Genomic DNA, 25,957 nt, shown 5'->3' with positions numbered 1-25,957 from the left:
GGGCTGATTTGAAAAGGATGTTGCCTTGTACTTATGACACATTGTTTTGCAAAATTACACATCATTTTTAAATAGACCTTTAAGAGGAAAAAGCATTAATCCTTGAGATCCCGTAACAAAAGGTATTATGTCTTTCAAGAGTGATTTTTGCCATTACATTCTATGCTTTATTTCAAAAGATTATGTTACAAAATACATATATTAGACAAAAGCAGGGAACAATCAGATAAAATTCTTTGGTAAGTAGCAATCACTAATCATTTTAAAGGTCATCTGTGGCCTCATTCCAAACACTAATAAATTAGGTTGTAAGTATAATAGGAATACTGAACAATTTTTAAAAATACTTCCTAAAAGGAAATTTTAAGTATAATGGAACTAGCAACATAATTACATTCTTTTTAATCTCTCCTATAAAGGAGTAGGTGAAATGAATGTTATATATGTATAATACAGTATGCATATATAATTGAAAACTAAATGTATAAAACAGTAGCATCAGGGAGGAAAAATTACACCAATCTTTAAATGCAACTTACAGATTTACAGATTACTTCTAACACACTTGGATTTTACTGGATTTTAAAGTTAAATCTTTTTTTTTAAGATTGATTGATTGATTGATTTGTACATACATACAAGCAATGGGTACAGTCAGAAGCACGGGAGGGTGAGAGAATTCACCAGAGCCAGAGCGGGGAGCAGAGCAGGCAGAAAGACCGAAGTACACTGCTGAGGGGAACAGCAGGCAGCAGGAGAGATCTGCACGCCATGTGGGACCCTCCTCCGGTGGCTGGGGAGCAGCCGGGGATCTAACAGGTGCTGCAGAGGCTGCGGGCAGCCTCGCAACCCAGTGCCCAACCGCTGCGCCACCGGGGAGGCCCTAAAGTTAAATGTCTTAAAAAACAAAGTTTTAAAAATATGCTAAACCTTTATGGAACAATCCTATTAGGCTGTTTTTTTTTTTTTTTTTTTAAGATTTATTTATTTATTTATACAAGAACTGGGATATAGGCCAGTTGTGTGGGAGGGTGAGAGGATTCACCAGAGACAGAGTAGGGAACAGAACAGGCAGAATGACGAAATACACTGTTGAGGGGAGCAGTGGGCAAGACAGGAGACATCTGCCGCACCATGTGGGACCCTCGCCCACCAGCCAGGATCGAAACAGCGCTACAGAGGCTGCAGACAGCTTCACAGAGCTGTGCTCAACCGCCTGCGCCACCAGCGGGGAGGCCCACAATCTTATTTGTTTGAAAAAAAAAAAAAAATCAACTCCTATTATAGCAAAGGCTAGCTCATTCTTTTTTTTTTTTTTTTTAAGATTTATTTATTTATCTATACAAGAACTGGGGTACAGGCCAGAGGTGTGGGGTGTGTGTGTGTGTGTGTGAGAGGATTCACCAGAGACAGAGTGGGGAACAGAACAGACAGACTGACTAAAATACACTGTTGAGGGAAGCAGTGGGCGAGTCAGGAGAGGTCTGCTGGGCCATGTGGGTCACCTTCCCAGCCGGGGATCGAACTCACGCTGCAGTGGCTTTGGGTAGCTTCATATTGCTGTGTCTTAACCCCTTGCGCCACCCGGGAGGCCCCCAAAGGCCATCTCGTTCAAACTTTGTCTACTGACTACTAAATAGCTACTTGAAAGAATGAGGAAGGCATTTATGAATTGATAAGGAATAATCACTAAGATAAAATTTAAAAGAAACAAGGTGCAGAACAATGTGAGTTTTTTTGAAAAGGGAGGAATGGTCACTCTGTCCATCATCCATCTGTCCACTCTTCCTACCCTCCTTCCCTTTATAAAGCAGAGGAAAGATGCATATTTATTCTTACATGCAGAGAATCTTTGGAAACAATAAACAATAAAGTGGTGGCTGGCTCACTCCAGGGAAGAGGAGGTGGGAGGCTAAGAGCTGGGGACATAAGGAAGCCATTTTTTGAAGTACACTTATTTGTACTATTTGAATTTCTAATCATGAACACTGTACACTACCTATTCTAAAATTTTAAATGAGAAAATGGTAAAGTAATTGGGACTATTATTGTGACAAGATTTGAATAGTGAAGCAACTGAATTATCATTTCAATAAATATCCATTGAGTGAATGAATGCAATGTGTCCACTTTTTCTGCCAGGTAACCATCTGTATGTACCTTATCTCCTGAACTGATGGCAGACCGAGTGATAAAATGCAAAATCAAAAGAGAGACTTCACAAGCCACAAATGTTTCTAGGTTACTGGCAGTACAGTACGCAAGAAGGCAAACTGGCACAGAAAACACTAAGTCTGTTTCTTAGGTAAGTTTCCATAAACAAAAGCAGACCAAAAAAAGTTAAGTCAAATATGAATAAAAGATTAATGGCTCTCAGCATGGGGACTAATCCAGTGAGAAAGAGAGTCACAGAGACAAAAAGGATTCTAACTCTATAGTTAATTATCTTTGGTAGAAGCTGGTAAGGAAAAACATCTCTTGTCAGAGCTGTAGTTTCTAAGCTTTTAAGTTTTGGTATTATTTCAAGGTCAAGTATTACCAAAAAACAAAGGTGACTATCAATTATTCACCTGTGTCGTAGCAAAAGTGATCTGAAAGGTAGTTTGGAAAAAACTGGGAAATGGTTGCTGATTTATACTCTGGAATAGCAATGTTCTGGTTTTTCGTTGGGAGGTTGGGGATGAGGTGGGGTGGGTAGGTGGTTAGGTTCCAGGCAGGGAAAAGATATGGAGATGTGCATGAAGAAGTAGAAAAATAAAGGAAGATGGAAAAGAAAAACTCTGACCTATAAGGCAGAAAACATTCATTTAAAAAAAAAGGCCTAAAAATCACTTTTTCAGAGGTTCAGAAACCATTAACCGAAAGAACAGAAAGTAATTAATAAAATGAACTTCATATCTGTTTCTTCATGGTGAATGTTTAAACCAGTGACAGAAAAATTAAGAGACCTACATCCTAGACACAGACATGCCCATTTTAAACCTCCGTAAGAAATAAATCCGGGCCTCCCCTGGTGGCGCAGAGGTTGAGTGCTGGGCTGCGGGGCTGCCCGCAGCCTCTGCAACGCTGGTTCAATCCCGAGCCCCCAGCGAGCTTCCCACATGACAAGTAGGCCTCTCCTGCCCCCTGCTGCTCCCCTCAGCAGTGTATCTCATCACTCTGCCTGTTCTGTTCCCTGCTCTGGCTCTGGTGATTTCTCTCATCCTCCCGCACTTCTGACTGTACCCAGTGCTTGTATAAATAAATAAATAAATAAATAAATAAATAAATAAATAAATAAATAAATCTTTAAACAAAAAAAAAAAAAAAGAAAGAAAGGAAACGAGAGAGAGAGAGAGAGAGAGAGAGAGAGAGAGAGAGAGAGAGAGAGAGAGAGAGAGAGAGAGAGAGAGAGAGAGAGAGAGAGAGAGAGAGAGAGAAATCCGAGGTCAAGAATTTCTTCCTGGAACTGAAATCAGGTTGGACCCACTTCTATGACAACCTACGTAGGGGCCATTGAAAATTTTCCAAAAGGCTTTCCTTGCCTGATCTGCTCAAAGTACAGCCATTTGACTGAAAACACTCAGTAGGCAAACTCTCTACTAAACAGAGACTGTCCTTTGGGAACAATGGATATGAGGAAAACAGCCTTTAATTACTGCTTAACCAAGGCATGGACAAAGCTGCATGTGGTCACTTCTAGATTACTATGACATTTGGTGGCCTGAAAGGGTATCTATTCTTTTTTTTTTTTTTTTTTGGTATTTCTTACAAAATGCCCAACATACAACAGCTTTAGTTTAGTTAAGACATCTCTAATCAAATTTTTTTGCCATACAGAAGGCAGAAAGAAAGATAAATGCTTTCCACAGAAGAGAATTCAAGTCCCCTAAGTTTTCAAATGACAGGCATATCATACAGCAAAAAGTCTGCTGCTTGGCTACTAGGGTTACTTTAAATGCAAATTCCCAACTTTTCCCCTCTAGAGATTATCAATCAGTATTACTGAAAGTCCAGGAAACGCACATTTCAGAAAACATGCCAAAAGGTTCCAAGATAGGTTGCATAAGTAACAGAATTAGGAAAACACCACTGTCCAGTCTCAGGAATGGTCCTAACTACTGACTGTGCAACCAAGGAAGAAAAACAGCAATGAGACTTCTAGCCATGACAGAATCCTATAGCAACTGTAGGCTTCTAGAATTGTAATACCAAAACTTTTATTCTAATGCTTTAATATAGAAAAAGGGCTCTCTCACAGTTGCTGTGCAGAACTGGACTATGGCCCCTAGACACAAGGTGTATCCCTTGTACAAATAGGAATATCCCTTGAATCAAATGTTGACCTGAGTGCAATGTTTTCCAGACAAGATCAATATGCTAAACAAGGGCATGCTTAGTTCAAATGTTACCTTAGTTATATAGTAAGAATTAAAGAATGGATACTACATGGATGGATACCTTGTTTTATTGTGTGTCCCACATACCTTGGCAAGCCTGCATAGATAGGTGCCATTTTACTAACTGCAAGTGCTTACTGTGCATCTGAGTCACATTTTGGTAGTTCTTAAAATATTTCAAACTTAATCATTATTATATCTGTTATTGCGATCTATGGTCAGTGACCTTTTACTATTGTAATTGTTCTGGGACACTATGAACCACACCCATATAATACGGTGAGCTTAAATAAATGTGTTTGTTGTGACTGTTCCACTGACTGATTATCCCCGCCCTCCTCTAGCTCTTTCTTTGTATTTCCCTGTTCCCTGAGACATGATATTGAAGTCAGGCCAATTAATAACCCTACAGTGGCCTCTGGATCAAGAGGAAGGAAAAGTCACATGTTTCTAACTTTAAAAAGCTAGAAATGATAAAGCTAAGTGAGGAAAGCATATCAAAAGCCAAGGTAGCTGAAAGTTAGGTCTCCTGCACAAAACACTCAACCAAGTTGTGAATGCAAAGGAAAAGTTCTAGAAGGAAATTAAAAGTGCTACACTAGTGAACACACAAATGATAAGGCAGCAAAACTGCTTATACGGAGAATGTTTTGGTGGTCTGGAAAGATTATTAAACCATCACAACTTTCCCTTAAAGTCAAGCCTAATGCAGAGGAAGGCCATAACTTCTTCAATTCCATGAAAGCTGAGAAAAGTGAGGAAGCAGCAAAAGACAAGTCTGAAGCTAGCTAAGGCTGGTTCACGAGGTTTAAGAAAACAAGCTGTACCCTACGATAATAGTGCAAAAGGAAGCAGCAAGAGCTGATGTAGAAGCTGCAGAAAGTTACCAAGAATATCCAGTTAAGATGACTGATGAAATGAAGGTGGCTATAATGAACAACACATTTTTGATAGAGATGAAACAGCCCTGTACTGGATGGCGTCATCGCAGACTTTCACAGTTAGAGAAAAGTCAGTGTCTTCAGTGTCTGGCTCCAAAGTTTCCAAGGACAGGCTGACTCTCTTGATAGGGGCTAATAAGACCAGGTGACTTTAAGTTGAAGCCAGTACTCATTTACTGTTGTGAAAGACCAAAGGCTAAATCTACATGTCAATGCTCTATTAATGGAACAACAAAGCCTGAATGACAGCATATCTGTTTGCAAGTTGATTTACAAAATATTTTAAGGACACAACACAGTTGAGACCTACTGCTAAGAAATAGTCTTTTTTTTTTTTTAAGAGTCTTTTTTTTAAATTGTTTATTTTTATACAAGAGCTGGGGTACAGGCCAGAGATGTGGGAGGGTGAGAGGATTCACCAGAGACAGAGTAGGGAGCAGAACAGGCAGACTGACCAAAATACACTGCTGAGGGGAGCAGTGGGCGAAACAGGAGAGGTCTGCCGCGCCAAGTGGTATTTTCACCGGCTGGCTGGGATCGAACCCGCACTGCAGAGGCTGCAGACAGCTTCAAAGCGTGGCACTCAACCCGCTGTGCCACCAGGGAGGCCCCAGAAATAGAGTCCTTTTAAAACATTGCTGCTGTTGGATGTGAGGCTATCTTGCTGGGACTTGTGTCACCTCACTGATAACCAGGGTTGATATGGCTGATGTGGCTGGCTAAGGGAATGTTTCCTTCCTCCTTCACCTCTCCATGTGTGTCCCTTCCGAAGCCACGGGTTGAAGAGGACAGTGTTCCCCGAATACAGACAGACCATTCTTCAGCCAAGGGTATCCAAGTAGCTCTACTCTTTGGCCAAGGGTATTCTAGTAGCTGTGCTCCCCTGCTAGAACCACCAAACAAACTCTTAAACTGTTATTGCTTATTGACAATGCACCCAAGAGCTCTGATGGAAATGGAAGAGATTAATATTTTCATGCCTATTAACACAAAATCCACTTTGCAGCCCAAGGATAAAGGAGCAATTTCAAGTCGTTATTATTTAAGAAATACACTTCATAAATCATAGTGATTCCTCTGATGGATCTGGGCAAAGTCTACTGAGAACCCTCTGCAAAAGACTCACCATTCTAGATGCCATTAAGAACATGTGTGGTCCATGGAAAGGAGAATCAAATATCAACATTAACAGGAGTTTGGAAAAAGTGGATTCCAACCCTCCTGGATAACTATGAAGGTTTAAGACTTCTGTGATGGGGCCTCCCTGGTGGCGCAAGGGTTAAGATGCAACCTATGAAGCAATCCGCAGCCACTGCAGCACGAGTTTGATTCCCGGCCAGCCAGGGAGCAACCCACATGGCGCAGCAGACCTCTCCTGACTCAGCCGCTGCTCCCCTCAGCAGTATACTTGGGTCAATCTGCCTGTTCTGTTCCCCACTCTGTCTGGTGAATCCTCTCACCCTCCCCACCACCTCTGGCCTGTACCCCAGCTCTTGTATGCATAAATAAATAAATCTTTAAAAAGAAAAAAAGACTTCAATGATGGAAGTAATTGCAGATGTGGTAGTAGTAAGAGAATTAAAATTAGAAGTGGAACTTGAAGATTGAATTATCATGAGTTCAATCTTTTAAAACTTAAATGGATGAGGAGCTGTTTCTTATGGATAAGCAAAGAAAATGGTTTCTTCACATAGTATTATGTGAACATCACGGAAATGACAAAAGAGGATTTAGAATACTGCATGCACTTAAATGATAAAGAAGCAGTCTCAAAGTCAAATCATTGAGAAGATTTGACTTCAATTTTGAAAGAAGTTCTACTGTGGGTAAAATGATATCAAACAACATTACATAAACTCATGCCGTTTTCAGCAACACGAATGGAGCTGGAATAAGTGAAGTAAGTCAGAAGGAAAATGATAAGTATCAGATGGTTTCACGTATATGTGGAATATAGAGAAACTGAAAAAAGGATCAGGAAAAAAGAAAACTTGTAAGTTGACCATAGATCTGTGGCTGAGATCAGGGGCGGGGAAACAAGAGGGGCACAAGGGACTATGGTGATGGGTCACAGGTGCTATGGTGATGGAAGAACTATGGGGACTATACCTGAGGGGAGAAATCAAATACTGTCCAAAATTTAACAATAGTGTAAGAAAAAGGAAAAAAAAGGGGGTCTCCCTGGTGGTGCAAGGGATTAAGACACAACCTATGAAGCTACCCACAGCCACTGCAGCATGAATTTGATCCCTCACCAGGGAGCTACCCACATGGCGCAGCACACGTCTCCTGACTCACCCGCTACTCCTCTCAGCAGTGTATTTCAGTCAGTCTGTCTGCTCTGCTCCCTACTCTGTTTCTGGTAAGTACTCTCACCCCCACACCTCTGGCCTCTATGCATAAATAAATCTTTTAAAAAAAAATAAAAAGAAACTTCAAATTGCTTTGCAAAGTCCTGGTTTCTGTTTGACCTCACAGAGTAGGCCTGATCCTAGGAAAGATAAAAGATACCTTATTTAAAAAAAATGAGAAAGAAGGGGCCTCCCCAGTGGCACAGTGGATTGAGCGCTGCACTGTGAAGCTGTCCGCAGCCTCTGCATGCAGGTTCGATTCCCGGCCGACCAGGGAGAAACCCATATGGCGAGCAGACCTCTCCTGTCTTGCCTGCTGCTCCCCTCAGCAGTGTCCTTGGTCCATCTGCCTGTTCTACTCCCCGTTCTGTTTCTGGTGAATTCTCTCACCCTCCCGCGCCTCTAACTGCATCCAGTTCTTGTATTAAAAAAAAAAAAAAAAAATCTTAAAAACAAAGAGAAAAAAAGCATTACATGCTACACAGATCTTTTATGAAAGGAAGAACCAATCAATAGCACAAACTGCATTGTTTCATTTTAAGAAATGGCCACAGCCACCCCAACCTTCAGCAACCACCACCCTGATCAGTCAGCAGCCATCAACATTGAGGCAAGATTCTCCACCACCAAAAAAATGACTACTCACCGAATGACAGATGACAGAATTTTTTAGCAATAAAGTATATTTTAATTTAGACACGATACTATTGCACAGTGAATAGCATAATTTTATGTCCATTAAGAAACTAAAAAATTTTGTGACTTTATTTATTGTGGTGGTTTAGGACAAAAATCACAATCTCTCGCTGTATATGAGTTAAAGGAGTATATGTGAGCACAAACCCATAGTGCTCACAAAACATTTTAAAAACCATTTCATCCCCCTTCATAAACAATTCAGTTTTTCAGAGTAGCAGAGTGTAGCAAGACAGAAGAATTAATACACACAAACACCCTGGATTGCAGAGCAACAGATGGCAGACACTGTCAAGCAATCTCTTGAGTTAAAAGAATTGTTGGGTCTAGGCCAATTTCAACTGTGTCAAAGCTGCTTAGCAATTTTGGTTCAATGAGGAAAGGAAAGGAACTAGAAGGAGGAAAAGGGGAGGCAGCACCACCTCCATGATGTTCTAGATAGCAATAAAGTGCTGTCTCTGTAAGTTACAGGGCAGTGGAGTAGTTCTGGAAAGGACAGTAGTCAAGGAAAACTGTGAGGGAGTAAGGCAGGTGAACCATGCGTTCTGTAGAAAGCAAAAGGCTTTCATATTTTCTTCCTGGTACATAACATAGTGCACATTAAGGTTTCAAACACAATCTTACGTTTTTGCTGTATCACTGAGTAAATGAGTAGGATGTGGGTCTGTTTTAGCCTAGTGTTACAGAAGAATTGAATTTGGGAAGCAGGGACAGAAAGGCCTATTCTAGTCAATTATGTCACTCTCTACAATTCCTTCTAACACTTTTAAGAGAAAATCAACTTTCCAATTCTTTTTCCAGAATTATTATCACCTGCTTTTCTACACCTGAACCCATAAACTAATTTCTTTCAAAGGGTATGACTTTAGGGTTTCAATTTAAAAAAAAAAAGGCAAATAGAAACATGAATAAAACTCAGCTATTTTTTTCTGAGATGATACTGAGTCCAAATTCCTGAAAAATAGGATTTGTGCTTGGGGAAGAAGTAAACACTTCTCTTGTTAATTGGGAAAAAAAAAAACCGAACCTCTATTTGAGAAAATAGAAACAACACTCAAAACTCACAAAATAAACAAATGCTTTCTTACCTTGCTACCATGTTGAGGTTTAAGGTCATTCTGTTAAAAGAGGAAAACAAATATTTTAAGACCTTCCCAAATGAACTCTGTGTGCTCCTTCCAAACCTCCAAACACAGTACTACATTCTGGTGGTAATGAACTCCCTGGCAGATGTTAGGGTGTGTGGAAGGGTAATGCCCACAACCTCCATTCCAGTTTCTGAGTCTAACAAGATCCTTTGTTGCCACAGTATGGTTTTAAAAATTTACCTGACCATCTTCAGCGAGGAATTTGCAAGAACCACCAAACCACTCTCTTCTATAGAAATATTACTCATTCTAATACAAAGACCAGTCAATCAAAAAATCAAGCAAGCAATAATCCAAAATGAGTTCCCTTGCTTTCAGAGGTACATGTGCTACCTTATAAAAAGAAGCAATATCTTAGCATAATAAGGCTAGATGGTTTTGGAGAAAACATAGCCTGATGTCTTGGCAGAATGAATTTCCATTTTAAAAATGTATTCCCTCATTGTGCCGTGTGGCTGTTTGTAGTTTCCCCTCCATAAGCACGCCTAGTTCAGTTAGTCTTACCGGATGCACATCACCAATATAGTACTGCTTGAGCATTTCTCTGGCATCAGAGGAGTGGCCCACATCTTCAAAACTTTCGCTTGCATCTGCGCCAGCTTGTTCCAGCAGAACCTCTTCTCCACCAGGATGCTACAAGGAAAAGAGGTATTTACTGAACAGAGGGCTCTCTTAAGAGCAAACTAGTAAGTTATTTCCCCCTCCTTCTTTCTCTTTTTTCCCCTTTATTGGGACTAACAGAACACAACTAACATGTATGTCACCTGACTGGATCCCATGTAAAGAATGTAACATAACTTCTGTGACATTCTGGACAAAAAAAGACATCACACAGGTGTTAACTGTGAGGACACCTAGGGCAGTTGCAAATTGAAAGGTATTCTATAAAACAGGCCTGAGAGCTCCAAAAATATCAAGGTTATATATGTCAAAGACTAAAGAACTGCTCCTGATTGAAGGAGGATAAAGAGACACAACAACTGGAAAGGGTTGATTCCTTTCCCCAACATAATTGAGACAGTTGCAGAAACCCAAATGAGGGGCCTCTCTTTGGTGGCACAAGGGGTTAAGTGTCAGAATTATGAAGCTATCTGCAGCTACTGCAGCACGAGTTCGATTCCCGTCCAGGGAGGTGACCCACATGGCACAGCAGACCTCTCCTGTCTCGCCTGCTGCACCCCTCAACAGTGTTTCAGTAAATCTGTCTGTTCTTCTCCCCATTCTCTCTGGTGAATCCTCTCACCTCCCCCCGCCCCCGCCTCTGGCTTGTACCCCAGTTCTTGTATGCATAAATAAATAAATCTTTTAAAAAATGATAAAGTGTTTATTGAATTCTTTACTCCATTCTTATAACTTTCCTGTAAGTTTGAAATGGTTTCAAAATAAAAAGTTATCTAAAGTAGTAGTACCAAAACTGCCACTGTACCGAGGAGATAGAGGCTACCTGTAACTTACAAGCTATAAGACCCTGGAAAAGTATTTAAGAAACTGAGATGTTGGGCCTCCCTGGTAGTGTAAGGATTAAAGTCTTAGTGCTTTGAAGCTATCGCCAGTCACTGTGACTGAGTCTGATCCCTAGCCAGGCAGCTAACCCACATGGCACAGCAAAAATCTCCTATCACGCCTGCTGCTCCCCTCAGTGATGTATTTCAATAGATCTGCCTGTTCTACTCCCCACTTTGTCTCTGGTGAATTCTCTCACTCCCTGCACCTCTGGACTACACCCCATTTCTTATATGCATAAATAAATAAAAATAAATAAATCTTAAAAAAAAAAAAGAAACTTGAGATGTCTTTCTTTCCTTATTTGTAAAATGGAGGTAGTATGAGTAGTTTATTATATTCAATGAGATATTTTATATTAAAAAAGGGAATGGTACAATGTGTACAATATATTGTCACCCATGATTTTAAAAAGCAGATTAAGGCATGCATGTGCATAAAATCTTGCTGTAAACACTGGAGAACCTGGTAGCTGAGAGTCAGGAGAGAAGGAAAATTTTTCACTGCATGCCCTTTTGAAATTACTTTACTAAGTAAAACATTACCTACTCAGTAAATTATTTTTGAAGAGTTATATTTAGCAATCCTTCACTTAAACATTCAATATTTACTTACACAAATAGCAAATTTAGAATTTACATTATTCAACATATCTAGATTTATTATTTTTGAAATAGCAAGTAATGCTTTTTATAATAGTGACTTTGTGTAACAAAAAAAAAGAGCACAAATTTGCTCATCCTTTTCTGAAAGACAAAATCAAATGAAGCACAAAAATTCTATGTGTAACCTGCAGTGACAGTCATTTGTCTATAAGCTCCCTGAACTTAAGGATAATGTGCTAGTGTCTCCTAAAAGGTCTCTACCCAGTGAGTGACTCTCTCTCTTTAATACTTAAGCATGTGGTTTTAAAGCAAGAATAAGGAAACAACCACTCATTTCTCACTACATTTGAAACCTCTGTGCTGTGTTAAACCATTTGTTTTGGAATTAAGTGCCAGTATGCTCTATGCAGCCAAACTATGGCAAGCATTTTTTTCCATAAGACATATCCCAACCAGAGAGTGAAAGCATAACAACCCTCAGCAGCAGGAGGAACGTCAGGGAATGACTGAATTTATGACGTTCAACACAGTTCTTTCTATAACTACAAATTACTCTCACTGTCACCAATCTCTCACCACAAATAAACAGAGAAAGCAGAATACTTAAAAATCTTTTTCAATGCAGCAAATTTGGAAAAGACAAAATTGTATGCTTTTACACAAGTAAATTCATACAGTATACTTTTAGAGTCCTTTTTTTTTTCCCACTGAGGCAAGGGGGCATCAGAGCAATCAAAAAAGCCTAGGTTGGGCCTCCCTGGTGGCACAAGGGGTTGTCTCAGCACTATGAAGCTATCAGCAGCCACTGCAGCATGAGTTGGATCCCTGGCCAGGGAGCTACCCACATGGCACAGCAGACCTCTCCTGTCTCCCTGCTGCTCCCCTCAGCAGTTTATTGCAGTAGATCTGCCTGTTCTGCTCCCCACTCTGTCTCTGGTGAATCCTCTCACATCCCCCCTCCCCGACTTCTGGCCTGTACCCCAGTTTTTGTATTCATAAATAAATCTTTTTTTAACAAAAAGCCTAGGTTTAGTAACTCTCACTCAAAAATGTGGTCTTACAAAACTAGCAGGCAACTATAAAGCGGAGCTATTCAGCAGGGGAGTGGGAGGGAGCGAGATTAAAACAGGGGTAGGAAGAGCACAAGAGACTATGGTGATGGTTCATGGGTGACTTGGTGGTAGGAATTTTATGGGGACTACAACTGAGAGGAGAAAACAAACTGTACAAAAATGAACAATGATGTAAAATACATATATAGAAATAAATAGAAAAGAAAAAAAATATGGTCTTAAAACAGATAATTTAGATCAAGCAGAGAGATTTCTGGGAACCCCTAGCTTCTGTTTTAGAACTCTATAAACTTTAGACAATATTAAAATAATATTGGCACTCCAGGTGGAGGCAGTGCACTGGGTCTGAGACTGGGGTAGAGTCTGGTCAGTCCTAGCGAAAATAATTCCCAGGCTAAGGGCAGAAGCTGCTATTCAACTCCAACCTCTGTCTCTGGATAGTCCTACCCATCTTTATCATTACTTTCTTTGCAGGCACCATCCACCAGGATTTATCATCCTGTTAGAGAGTGACAAGAAGCACACTCAGGAACAAGTATCTGACAGTTAACACCTAATATGAAGCACAGTCTTCAGGGAAAATGGAAATTAATTATACTCCATAATAGTCCTTGGCATGTAAAATATTACTTCAAAAACCCAGAGGAAGCATTTAAAAAACAAGAGTACATAGTATCACTTTCTCTTATATGACTGATCCCATTATGCTCATGGACATGATGAATGGGACAAAACAGCCTCCCTTTGATTCTTCATGGGGGATGAATCAACATGACATTCTCAGACACTGTTACAACCAAAGTCCTATGTCCAACAATCTTGTATTTTTTAAAAAAAAGATTTATTTATTTATGCATACAAGAACTGGGGTGTCTGCCAGAAGTGGGGGGGGGGGCAGGCGAGAGGATTCACCAGAGACAGAGTGGGGAGCAGAACAGGCGGAATGTCTGAAATACACTGCTGAGGGGAGCAACAGGCGAGTCAGAAGAGGTCTGCTGCGCCATGTGGGTCACCTCCTTGGCCAGGGATTGAACTCGTGCTGCAGTAGCTGTGGATTGTTTCATAGTGCTGATGCTTAACCTCTTACGCCACCAGGGAGGCCTCCAACAATCCTGCTGTAAGCCTAGATTACAGCAAGGAATTGAACTACTAACATTAGCTACATCCTGGTGAATTCTGCCTTCTGGCACTCCCTTTATGTATTTGGGTTTTCAGGGCATTTACTCTCTGATTCTGGGCCAAGGTAATATCAATGACCAATCAGAAATGATGCAGGGGCAGATGACTACAGCAGTCATGGCCATACCCAAAGATACCAACAGAGCTTTCAAGACCAAGTGGAAAGTTCTGGAGCTAACATCACCAGCAGACACTACCCGATGGCAAAAAGAGGAGCTCACAGCCCAAGACGTCCACTTTGAAAAAGGAATTAGAGACCTGTATTTTTTGAACACCAAGCAGGGTCTCAAAATAACCTTTAACCTTATAATTTTCATTTGACCTGGAGTTTCTAAGCTACAAAGAAGAATTTCTGAGTTTATGGATGTGCAGCAAAGATAATTCTTTTTTTTTAAGATTTATTTTATTTATTTATACATATAAGAGCTGGGGTGTAGGCCAGAGGTACGGGGGGTGAGAGGATTCACCAGAGACAAAGTGGGGAGCAGCAGGTGAGACAAGAGCATGTGGGTCAGCTGCGTGGCTGGGGATCAAACTCGTGCTGCAGTGGCGGCTGAGAGTTTCACAGTGCTGAGATTTAACCCCATGCACCACCAGTGAGGCCCAAAGGATCATTCTTATCAGAACCATGTTCCCCTTTGTCTGAAACTAGCGATAATGAGGAGTGGGTGTTGGCAGACTTATAAGGAAAGAGCCACTTTTTTAATGCTTTAAAATTTTCTTCTGGTGACTGCAGAAATGAAAGACAGAGAAAGGGGAAAAGTCAAGCTGGCAATAACCTATAAAAACTCAGCAAAAATTCAATCTTTGGAAGAAACACTGCCAATTGTAACTATCATGTACAATCAGCCTGACTTCTAACCAAAGTAAACTCTTGTTTTCTTGGGCTCCAAACTCCTTGTATGTTTACTTTAAATGTATGCACTAGCATTTTAATAACTGCTTTTGCAAAATATTTTTCAATACGAAAAATTTAGAAATTAGGGGTGAACAAAATATATTTCCCTGCATTGTTCATTTCAAATCTCTGTAGGATGATATAAAGAGCTAAGGTGTTAACATTTTATTCAAATAAATTCTTTTTCAGAGGGAATACTCAGGACCAGGATAGACCTAACAAACCTTCTATGTCTCTTACTGTTCTTCTGGGTGACTGTGAGACACTGCTGGATTCTCAAGTCCCTTCAGGATGACCAAAGATGGGTTAAATTCAGAATACTCAAAACCACTAGGAAAAAAATTCAATGATTCTGTACTATTTATGGCCACTCAAATAAAGACCCAGTTATTCTGAATAAGAGAGTTTACATATCATTATAAGAAGGGAGAGAGGGTAATTGCTGGCAGATACATAGATAAAGGTTGCCCAGGAATAATTTCGTCAGGATTAAATGTCCCAGAGAAGCGGCAAGATGCCATTTCTGTATCAGAGGCAGATATAATTTGCATGTTGAGTAATCAGAACAAATGACTCTAGATGCTACTAAGTAAACGATCCTGTTTTCTCTTTAATTAAAAGACAAATCAAATTGAAGTAAAACTGGGAAAGTCAGAATTAAAGGCCTGTGGCTTCGATGAATGCCAATATCCCAGCTGTGATATTGTACCAGTTTTGCAAAATGTTATCATTGGGGGAATGAGTTAAAGGCACAAGGAATCTATTACTTTTTGACAGCTGCATATGACCCTATAATTATCTTAAAAAAAAGTCAATAAAAAATTAAAGAAAAAAAAATTTAAAGCAAAAGCCCCCAACTATACAACTATAAGACATGGAGACAGACACATGGACTTAGACACACAGGTCCACAAATGATCATAGCAGCATTATTCAATATGACCCTAAATTTGAAAAAGCCCAATGTCCTTGTGTGTGGGGGGAAGCTTTATGACACTGAACTTGGCACTCCTTTTTGAATATAACACCAAAAGCACAGGCAACAAAAGCAAAAATTGATAAACAGGTCTACATCAAATAAAACTTTTCATGCTTCAAAGGACATAATCAACAAAATGAAAAGGCAAGCTACAGAATGGAAGATATGTCAACCTGGGATTAATACCCAAAATATATTAAGAACTCCTAAACTTAACAAGAGCATCATCTAGCTGATTATAAAACAGGCAAAGGGGGCCTCCCTGGTGGTATAAGGGGTTAAGTCTCAGCACTATGAAGCTATCAGCAGCCACACTGCAGCAATGAGTTTACTCCCCTGCCAGGGAGCTATTCACATGGCACAGCAGACCTCTCCTGTCTCACCCGCTGCTCCTCTCAGCAATATATTTCAGTCAATCCAACTGTTCTGCTCCCCACTGTCTCTGGTGAATTCTCTCACCCCTCCCCACACACCCTTTGCCCTACACCCCTCTTATATGCATAAATATTTTTAAAAAAACAGGGAAAGGACTTGAATAGACATTTCCCTTAAGATATTATACAAATGGCCAACAAACAAAATGCTCAACATAGTAATCATTCAGGAAATGCAAAACAAAACCACAATGAGATACCCATTAGGACATATAAAATGAAAAAAAAAGTGAGATGAAGGAGCAAGGATGTGGGGATACTGGAATCTTCATGCACTCATGGTGAGAATGTATAATGTGCAACCATCAGCACCATCCATCTCCAAAACGTTTTTCATCTTGCAAAACTGAAACTATGTGCCCATCAAAAGCCATTTTTTGACGAAATTTTTTTTGACTTGAAGTCTCTAGTAAAGCCATGTCTGCTCTTCTGGTTATTATTTGCAAAGGACTTATTTTTCCATGCTTTAACTTTCAAACTATTAGTGTTTTTGGGTCTAAAGTGAGTTTTCTGTAGATAACATAGAATTGGATCATCTTTTTTCCCATTCTGCTAATCTCTATCTTTTGATTGAGAGTTTAACCAACAGAAAGTAATTACTGGGGCCTCCCCGGTGGTGCAGCCGTTGAGCGCTGGGTTGCGAAGCTGCCTGCAGCCTTTGCAGCGCCAGTTCGATCCCCGGCTGCTCTCCGGCCAACGGAGGAGGGTCCCACATGGTGCGCAGACCTCTCCTGCCGCCCACTGCTCCCCTCAGCAGTGTACTTCGGTCCTTCTGCCTGCTCAGCTCCCCGCTCTGGCTCTAGTGAATTCTCTTACCCTCCTGCGCTTCTGACTACCCAGTGCTTGAATAAATAAATAAATCTTTAAAAAAATTAATTTAAAAAAAAGTAATAATTACTGATAAGGAGAGACTTACTCCATCAAAATTAAAAATCTTTGTACATCAGAAGCCACAATCATCAAAACTGCATGGTATTGGAACAAGAACAGATATACAGACCAATGGAATCGAATAGAAAATCCAGAAATAAACCCACAGATTTATGGTCAACTAATCTTTGACAAAGGAGCAAAGACTATGCATTGGAGCAAAGAAAGTTTGTTCAATAAATGGAGCTGGGAAAACTGGGTCTCTACATGCAAAAGAATGAAGCTTGAGGGCCTCCCCAGTGGTGCAGCGGGTTGAGTGCTGGGTTGCGAGGTTGCCCGCGGCCTCTGCGGCGCCGGTTCGATCCCCGGCTGCTCCCCGGCCACCGGAGGAGGGTCCCACGTGGCGCGCAGACCTCTCCTGCCGCCCGCTGCTCCCCTCAGCAGTGTACTTCGGTCCTTCTGCCTGCTCTGCCTCCCGCTCTGGCTCTGGTGAATTCTCTCACCCTCCCGCGCTTCTGACTGTACCCAGTGCATGTGTGAACAAACAAACAAATAAATAAATAAAAACATGCCTCTATAAAAAAAAAAAAATTTAAAAAAAAAAAAAAAAGAATGAAGCTTGACCACTACCTCACACCATACACAAAAATCAACTCAAAATGGATTAAAGAACTAGACATAAGACCTGAAACCATAAAATATATAGAAGGAAATATAGGCGAAACACTACGTGATTTGCACATCAAAGACATCTTTACAGACACATCACCCAAAGCAGTGATAGTGAAGGCAAAGATAAACAGCTGGCACTACATCAAATTAAAGAGCTTCTGTACAGCAAAAGAGACAATAACAAAAACAAAGAGAAACCCCACCAACTGGGAGAACATTTTTGCACACAACACTAATGATAAAGGACTGATCACAAAAATCTGCAAAGAGCTGATGAGACTCAGCAACAACAAAGAAAATAACCCAGTCAAAAAATGGGCAGAAGAGCTAAAAAGAAACTTCTCTGAAGAGGAAATGCAAATAACCAACAGGCATATGAAAAAATGTTCAACATCACTTGTCATCAGGAAAATGCAAATCAAAACTACCATGAGATACCATCTCACACCAGTGAGAATGGCACATATTAAAAAAACTAGCAACAACAAATGTTGGCGAGGGTGTGGAGAAAAAGGAACTCTTCTGCACTGCTGGTGGGAGTGCAAACTGGTCCAACCACTATGGAGAGCTGTGTGGAGATTTCTGGACCTACTAAACATAGAGCTTCCATATGATCCAGCAATTCCACTCCTAGGTATCTACCCAAAGGACACAGAAACATCCATTCCAAAGAACACCTGCACCCCTATGTTTATAGCAGCACTATTTACAATAGCTAAGTTTTGGAAACAGCCCAAATGCCCAAAAATAGATGACTGGATCAAGAAGATGTGGTACATATATACCATGGAATATTACTCAGCATTCAAAAAAGATAAACACATGCAATTTGCAGCAACATGGATGGCGCTGGAAGGGATCATGCTCAGCGAAATAAGCCAGAAAGAAAAAGAAAAATACCGGATGGTCTCGCTCATAGCAGGGATCTAGAAAACTTAAATAAGGGACCAGGAAAATGAATAACTATAAGAAAGTGAAAATCAAAATCAACAAAAAACTATGAACCAGAGACACTTTTTGGGGGGTAGGGGGCGGGAGGGGAGGGATTGGGGTCAGAATGGGGGGGCTGCAATTGTATGGGGAATATAAAAATAAAATTTGTTATTTAAAAAAAAAAAAGAAAAAAAAAAACTGAAAAAAAGCAAAAAAAAAAATCTTTGTACATCAGAGGACATTATCAAGAAAGTGAAAAGGAAAATAATTAAAAATCACGTATCTAACAAGAGATTAATATCCAACATATATAAAGAACTCCAAATTAACAAAAATACAGAGAATCCAGTGAAAAGATGGCCATATAATTTGAATAAACATATCTCTAAAAATACTCAGAGGACCAAAAGTACAAGAAAAGAGGCAACATTATTAATCATTAGGGAAATACAAATTGAACTACAATGAGACACCACTTTATACCTATTAGGGTGGCTCTAATTGGAACGTAACAAGTATTGGAGACAACATGGAGAATCTGGTTCCCAACACTGCTGCTGGGAATGTAAAATGGTTCTGTAGCTGTGAAGGACAGTTTGGGGCCTCCCCTGGGGGCGCAGGCACTTGAGCACAGCACTGTGAAGCTGTCCGCAGCCTCTGCAGTGCCGGTTTGATCCCGGCCAGCTGGGCGAGAATCCCACATGGCAAGGCAGACCTCTCCTGTCACGCCCGCTGCTCCCCTCAGCAGTGCATTTCATCAGTCTACCTGTTCTGTTCCCTGCTCTGTCTCTGATGAATCCTCTCACCCTCCCGCAGATCTGGCCTGTACCCCAGTTCTTGTATAAATAAATAAATAAATCTTAAAAAAAAAAAAAAAAAAAAAGGAACAGTTTGGAGATGCCTCAAAAAAATAAACACAGAATTACCATATGGTCCAGCAGTTCCACTACCATGTATAAACCCACTTGGTAGTATAAAAACTCTGAAATGCCAAAGGACTCAGATCGGTGAATATCAACGTTCACCACAGCATTGCCCATAAAAGCCAAGGAATGGAAACAATAGATAACAACACTTTCAGACTAAATTTAAAAAGATAGACCAAAAAATGTGCTCTATACATACTTATAATGGAATATTACTGTCTTAAAAGTAGTGAAATTTTCATACATGCTACAACACGAATCAGCCTTGAAGACATTATGCTATATGAAATAAGTCAAATACAAAGGAATAAATATTGCACGACTCTATTTATAGGTGGTATTTACAGTAGTTAAATTCATGAAGATGAAAAGTAGAACAGTGAGTACCAGCAACTGGAAGAAAGGGCGGCCAGGGGGAATTACTGTTTAACGGGCAGTGTCAGTGTAGGATGATGAAACAGTTCTGCAGATGTACGGTAGTGATGGTCCCACACCTATGTGAATGTATTTAAATGCCACGGAAGTGTGCACTTCCAAATATTTAAAAGGAAATTTTATCCTATGTCTATTTTACCACAATAAAAATGTTTTAAAATCATGCTAGGGCCTCCCCGGTGGAGCAGCAGTTGAGCGCTGGATTGCAAAGCTGCCTGCAGCCTCTGCAGCGCCGGTTCGATCCCCAGCCACCGGGTAAGGGTCCCACATGGAGTGCAGACCTCTCCTACCACCCGGTGCTCCCCTCAGCAGTGTATTTTGTCAGTGTGCCTGCTCTGCTCTCTGCTCTGACTCTGGTAAATTCTCTAACCCTCCCGCACTTCTGACTGTACCAGTGCTTGTATAAATAAATAAATAAATCTTAAAAACAAAAAAAAAATCATACTAAGTGAAAGAGGCAAAAGCAAAAGGACAAATATTGTGTGACCCCATTTATGAGGTACCTAGAATAGACAAATTCACAGACACAAAGCAGGTTACAGGTTACCGGGAACTTGGTGAGAGGGAGGGGGTGGGAGAGTAGGTGTTATTGCCTAAATGGTTACAGAGTTCCTGTTTGATGTGATGAAAAAGTTTTAGAAATACCAGTGATGGTTACACAATATTGCAAATGCAATTACTACTTGAATTATACAGTTAAAAAAGATTAAAATGAAAAATTTTGTCACATTTATTTTGTGATAATAATTAAAAAAACAGGAAAGCAAGATTTATATACCTATAATCTACATAAGACAAAACGCAGCATTTTCCTGAATCACATAAGACAAGTTAAGACTACAGGTGTCTGGGAGTGATACTCCGTAATCTAGATTGGTTGCCTACACTATTCAAATATTTTGGACAATCAAATTCCTCCCAATATTTTTTTCTTTTTTAAAGATTTATTTATTTATTTATACAAGCACTGGGTACAGTCAGAAGTGCGGGGGGCCTCCCGGTGGCGCAGCGGTTGAGCGCTGGGTTGTGAAGCTGCCCGCGGCCTCTGCGGCGCCGGTTCGATCCCCAGCTGCTCCCCGGCCACCGGAGGAGGGTCCCACATGGCGCGCAGACCTCTCCTGCCGCCCGCTGCTCCCCTCAGCAGTGTACTTCGGTCCTTCTGCCTGCTCTGCTCCCTGCTCTGGTGAATTCTCTCACCCTCCCACGCTTCTGACTGTACCCAGTGCATGTATAAACAAAACAAACAAACAAACAAACAAATAAATAAATCATGCCTCTATTAAAAATAAAAAAAAAAAGAATTAAAAAAAAAATAAAAAGAAGTGCGGGAGGGTGAGAATTCACTAGAGCCAGAGCGGGAAGCAGAACAGGCAGACAGACGGAGGACACTGCTGAGGGGAGCAGCAGGCGTGGCAGCAGAGGTCTGCACGCCATGTGGGACCCTCGATGGCGGTGCAGAGGCTGCTGGCAGCTTCGCAGCCCAGCACTCAACTGCTACGCCACCGGGGAGGCCCCTCCTCCCAATATTTTTAAAGTAAACCTAATATAAGGTATACATAGTTCCCATTTCTCCTAGGACCTGCTTTGCTTTTATTTTATTTTTTTAAAGATTTATTTATTTATGCATACAAGAGGTGGGGTACAGGCCAGAGATGCGGGGGAAGAGACGATCCACCACAGACAGTGGGAACAGAACAGGCAGACGGACTGAAATACACTGCTGAAGGGAGCAGCAGGCAAGACAGGAGAGGTCTGCCTCACCATGTGGGTTGCTCCCTGGCCGGCCGGGGATCGAACTCGTGCTGCAGAGGCTGTGGATTGCTTCATAGTGGGGTGCTTAACCCCTTGCTCCACCAGGAAGGCCCCTGCTTTGCTTTTAAATCTTGTATGAATTTGCAAAAAAGATTCTTTTGACTTGGATAACTTTTGTGCTTTAAGACTAATAGACTTTGTCTCAATGTATATTATGTAAGCATTATAGAACAGTACAAATAAAACATTTCAAATAAATTATACTGCAACCTTGATCCTAATCAAAAGAGATGAAACAATGACCATGATCTATTTATCTCTCTCAGTCAAGGGAAATATAAAGCAATTTTTTTAATGTCCTCAGGACGACTTTGGTCAGTCAAACTGTCCACAGAATATGTTGGCTTTTCTTTACTGAGCACTATTGGAAAGAGGAAGAAAATCAATGCTTCAATATAGAAAAGAAAGAGGACAATTTACTAATAGAAACTAATAATTCCCGAATACTCATTCTTTGGAAAGGAAAGTGACAGAAAAGTAGAGAATGTGAAAAATGGCAAATAGTCACAGAGTAAAAATCTTGTTAGGAAAAAATTACAAATTCTCTGTGGGTGGAAATTCCATACTGATGTAATAAAAATTTAACAATAGGGATATGCTAAAGACATCTGACTTGGAAAATAAAAGCTAGAAACATTAAGTTGGACTGCGGAAGCTGCAAAATTAGGCTGGGTGATGGAAAGAGGGACCACTAGCCAAAAAGATCATGAGAATACCTCACCAAAATAATACACGAAGGTTAATATTTGGGGGAGTATAAAAACTACTTCCTAAAAAACAATCTGACTGGCCAGAGAAAGATAACAAACCTGGGTGGTGAACAGGAGGAAATGATGCAGGCCCATGGGTATTTGCATTTGGACTAGAATGAGCTCAGTTACACAGGGCTGTCACCAAGAGGAGGCTAACTTGATGGTTGCCAGACAGGGTGTAACCTTGGCAAAGTGACCACTGCCAGGGTGTGAAGTTCAGGTCTGCAGGTCCAAACATAACTTGATACCCTTATCCCCACCGGATGAGGTACCACTATTATAGAGTCTCACAATTCCTCAGGCACCATCATGATGATTATTTATCACAACTGTTTATGGACTGTCTTTCTTCCCCCACCAGACTTCATACAGGCTTCATAAGAATAGGGACCAGATTATTTTATTCAAGGTTATGTTCCAGAATACAGCATGATATCTAGAACTCAGTGAGACCCAGGGAGCACTCACTCTTTCTTCTCTCCCTATGCCCCTCTCCTTTTCTGGTGTGAGGTACCCATGCCACATGCAAAATGAATAAATAAGAAAAGTCGATTTGTTGTTACAGATCTCACCTGGACAGTGCTGGAGGTTAAACTTCATTTTATTTCTAGCCTTTCCCAGGACTAACCACCTGAGACTGCTCAAGGAAAACAAAGCACTGTTTATAGATTTGCGAATTCCACAAGGTAGGCAAAGATCAAATCACACTTTCTTGACTAATTTTGGAGAAATTCACTAAGAATTATTAGTCAAACTAACACTTTTGGGGGGGAGCTTGGGATGCACCAAACAGAACCTGTATTCTCAGTCTTAAGGCAAGACCACACTCTCCCTTGCTCAACAATTACTTACAAAAATCTCATACTCTCTGCAAGTTCAAAGCTAATCATTCATCTTTGTCTTCACTTTCTCTTCCGAGCACCTGCCACTTAGCAAGATACAGAGGAAACAATGTATTTAATTTCCTACTACTAATAAAAACAACAGCTAACATTTACTGAGCTCTTTATGCCAGGGACCATAGCAAGTCTATAAAAATTAACTGTCACAAAAACAACTCTGGTAGAGGTACTACTATCTCCATTTACAGAAGGAAAGGACCTTTACTAGCTAATTTGCCCGAGATTACGCAACTATTAAGTGGTCAAGTAAGAAAACAACTAGACATGCAAAACCAACACCTAGCCATTAGAATTTTATTTCATGTGTATAAGAATTCACCAAAATTCTCTTCTAAAGACATTAAGAAAATGAAATGGCAAAATATAGAATGGGTAAAAGTATCTGCAATATTTACATCTAAAAGGATTTGCATCCAGAATATATAAACGCGGCTTTCAAGTCAATAATGAAAAAACCAACCCAATTAAAAAAATGGACACTTCACAAGAAGACAAACGGCCAATAAGTCCATGAAGATACTCAATATCTATTAGTGATCAGGGAGATGCAAGTTAAGACCATAATTATACACAAATACACAACCATTAGACCAGCTAAAAGTAAAATGACTAACAAACATCACATGTCAATGAGGTTGTGGAGAAATTAGAACACTTGTGCCTTGCTGCTAGGAGCGTAAAATGATGTGAACACTTTGGGGAAAAGTCTGACAGTTGCTTTAAAAGTAAAAACAAAACTATATGACCCAGCAATCTCACTCACGGTTACTGACCCAAGAGAAAGAAAACATGTCCACACAAAGATTTACCCATCAAAGTTCATAGCAGCTTTCATCATTATAGACAAAAGAGGAAAAAAAAAAAAGAAAGACAACACCCCAAATGTCAAGCAGGTGAATAAATGTTTTGTATACTCATAAAGCAAAATCAAAAGGAACAAATAGCTGATACATGGAAAACAACAGGTGATTCTCACAGATAGGTGAAGCAAAGTTGGTCACAAAAAGTGCTCACTGTTCTAGTGTTAGAAATCAAATCATGGTTTGGGGCAGAGGTGACAGAAATGTTTTATGTCTTGATTGTGATGGTCATTACAAAGGGGAGACATTTGTGAAAACTCTACACATAAAATCTGTACATTTTTTGTATGTACATTAGATATCAACAGAATTGACTTAGGGGCTTAAAAACAACAACAACAGGGCCTCCATGCTGGCGCAAGGGGTTCAAACGCAACCTGTGAACCTATTTACAGCCACTGCAGCACAAGTTCGATCCCTGGCCAGGGAGCTACCCACATGGTGCAGCAGACCTCTCCTCACTCACCCGCTGTTCCTCTCAGCAGTGTATTTCGTCAGTCTGCCAGTTCTGTTCCCTGCTCTGTCTCTGGTGAATCCTCTCACCCTCCCCTGCAACTCTGGCCTGTACCCCAGTTCTTGTATGCATAAATAAATAAATCTTTAAAACAACAACAACAACAAACTTAGCAAAATATTACCAACAACCCAAATGTTTATCTAAGGAAGAGAATGCTGAATAATTATGGCCCATGAAAAAAATTCTATGAAGAATAAGAGACTGTTCAGGTATTAATATGCAAAGATAACAGAGATAAACAAGTAAAAATAAGCAAGGCACAGGTCAGCGTGTAAAGTATGCTACCTTTTGTATAAAAAGAGTGGGAGGGACTACATTCACTCTGGCTTGCATATGCAAAACAAAACCGTGGAGAATACATAAACTGCAGTTAATTTTGGGAGGCAGTAGAACTAGGCATAAGGGCAGAGGCTTTTCAAGGTATAACTGGATAACCTATTCAAAAAATGAAAAAATTAGCTGGGTTCCAGAAAAAGGTACCTGTTGTAACTTTCCTATGTCACATCCCCAACCTTTCAAATTATATCTAAATGCAAAAGAAAGTGGCTATAAAACATACCTAATTCCATACCCTCCAACGATGAAAAAAACTGAGACAAACCCTAATATCATAGGCACAGGCTATCGGGCAGGACCCCAGCCCACAGAATTTTATTACCCCTCTGCTCCCCAGTTTTCTCATCTCTAAAATATTGTTGGAATGGTTAATTAAAAGAGAAGTAACATGAAAAGCACTTAAACACCCAATAAATACTATATTGTTACAACTAAACAAAATCAATTAATATGTACTATAATTCAGTTAAAGAATACTATGATTGTACTTCTTTATACATTTGCATCTACTGGTATATGTGCAGAAGATGTAGAATTCAAACAAATTCTTGGGATTAAAAGAGTTTCCCTTTCTTCCCTTCTGTGCTGCTTCCCCTTCTAAACTAGACTCCTCAGCAAAAGTAATCTACTTGGAAAACAGTTTCACACCCCTCACTGTATTATATTGATAGTCAAATCCATACTTCCTACCCACCCTTATCTGTCCTGGCTCCTGACAAGCTTTGGTCCACAGTTGCTTTCAGGCCCTAATGTGCC

The 25,957-nt window shown here is 40.3% G+C and overlaps 1 protein-coding gene across 1 annotated transcript in view; it reads right to left on the bottom strand.

The window, feature by feature from the left end:
* Window positions 1-25,957, bottom strand: part of CYB5B (cytochrome b5 type B) — a gene marked incomplete at both ends in the record, with an annotated part of 42,200 nt that overhangs the window by 9,167 nt on the left and 7,076 nt on the right. Inside the window, 2 exons of the mRNA XM_084256711.1 lie at window positions 9,456-9,485; window positions 10,020-10,148. Coding sequence (XP_084112837.1) covers window positions 9,456-9,485; window positions 10,020-10,148 — 159 coding nt within the window. The remainder of the gene's footprint in view (window positions 1-9,455; window positions 9,486-10,019; window positions 10,149-25,957) is intronic.

This window comes from Talpa europaea (genome assembly GCF_964194135.1).
Source record: "Talpa europaea genome assembly, chromosome: 16".
Classification (NCBI taxonomy): domain Eukaryota; kingdom Metazoa; phylum Chordata; class Mammalia; order Eulipotyphla; family Talpidae; genus Talpa; species Talpa europaea.
Note: the sequence above shows the minus strand (reverse complement) of the source record. Positions and strands in the feature narration are given on the sequence as shown.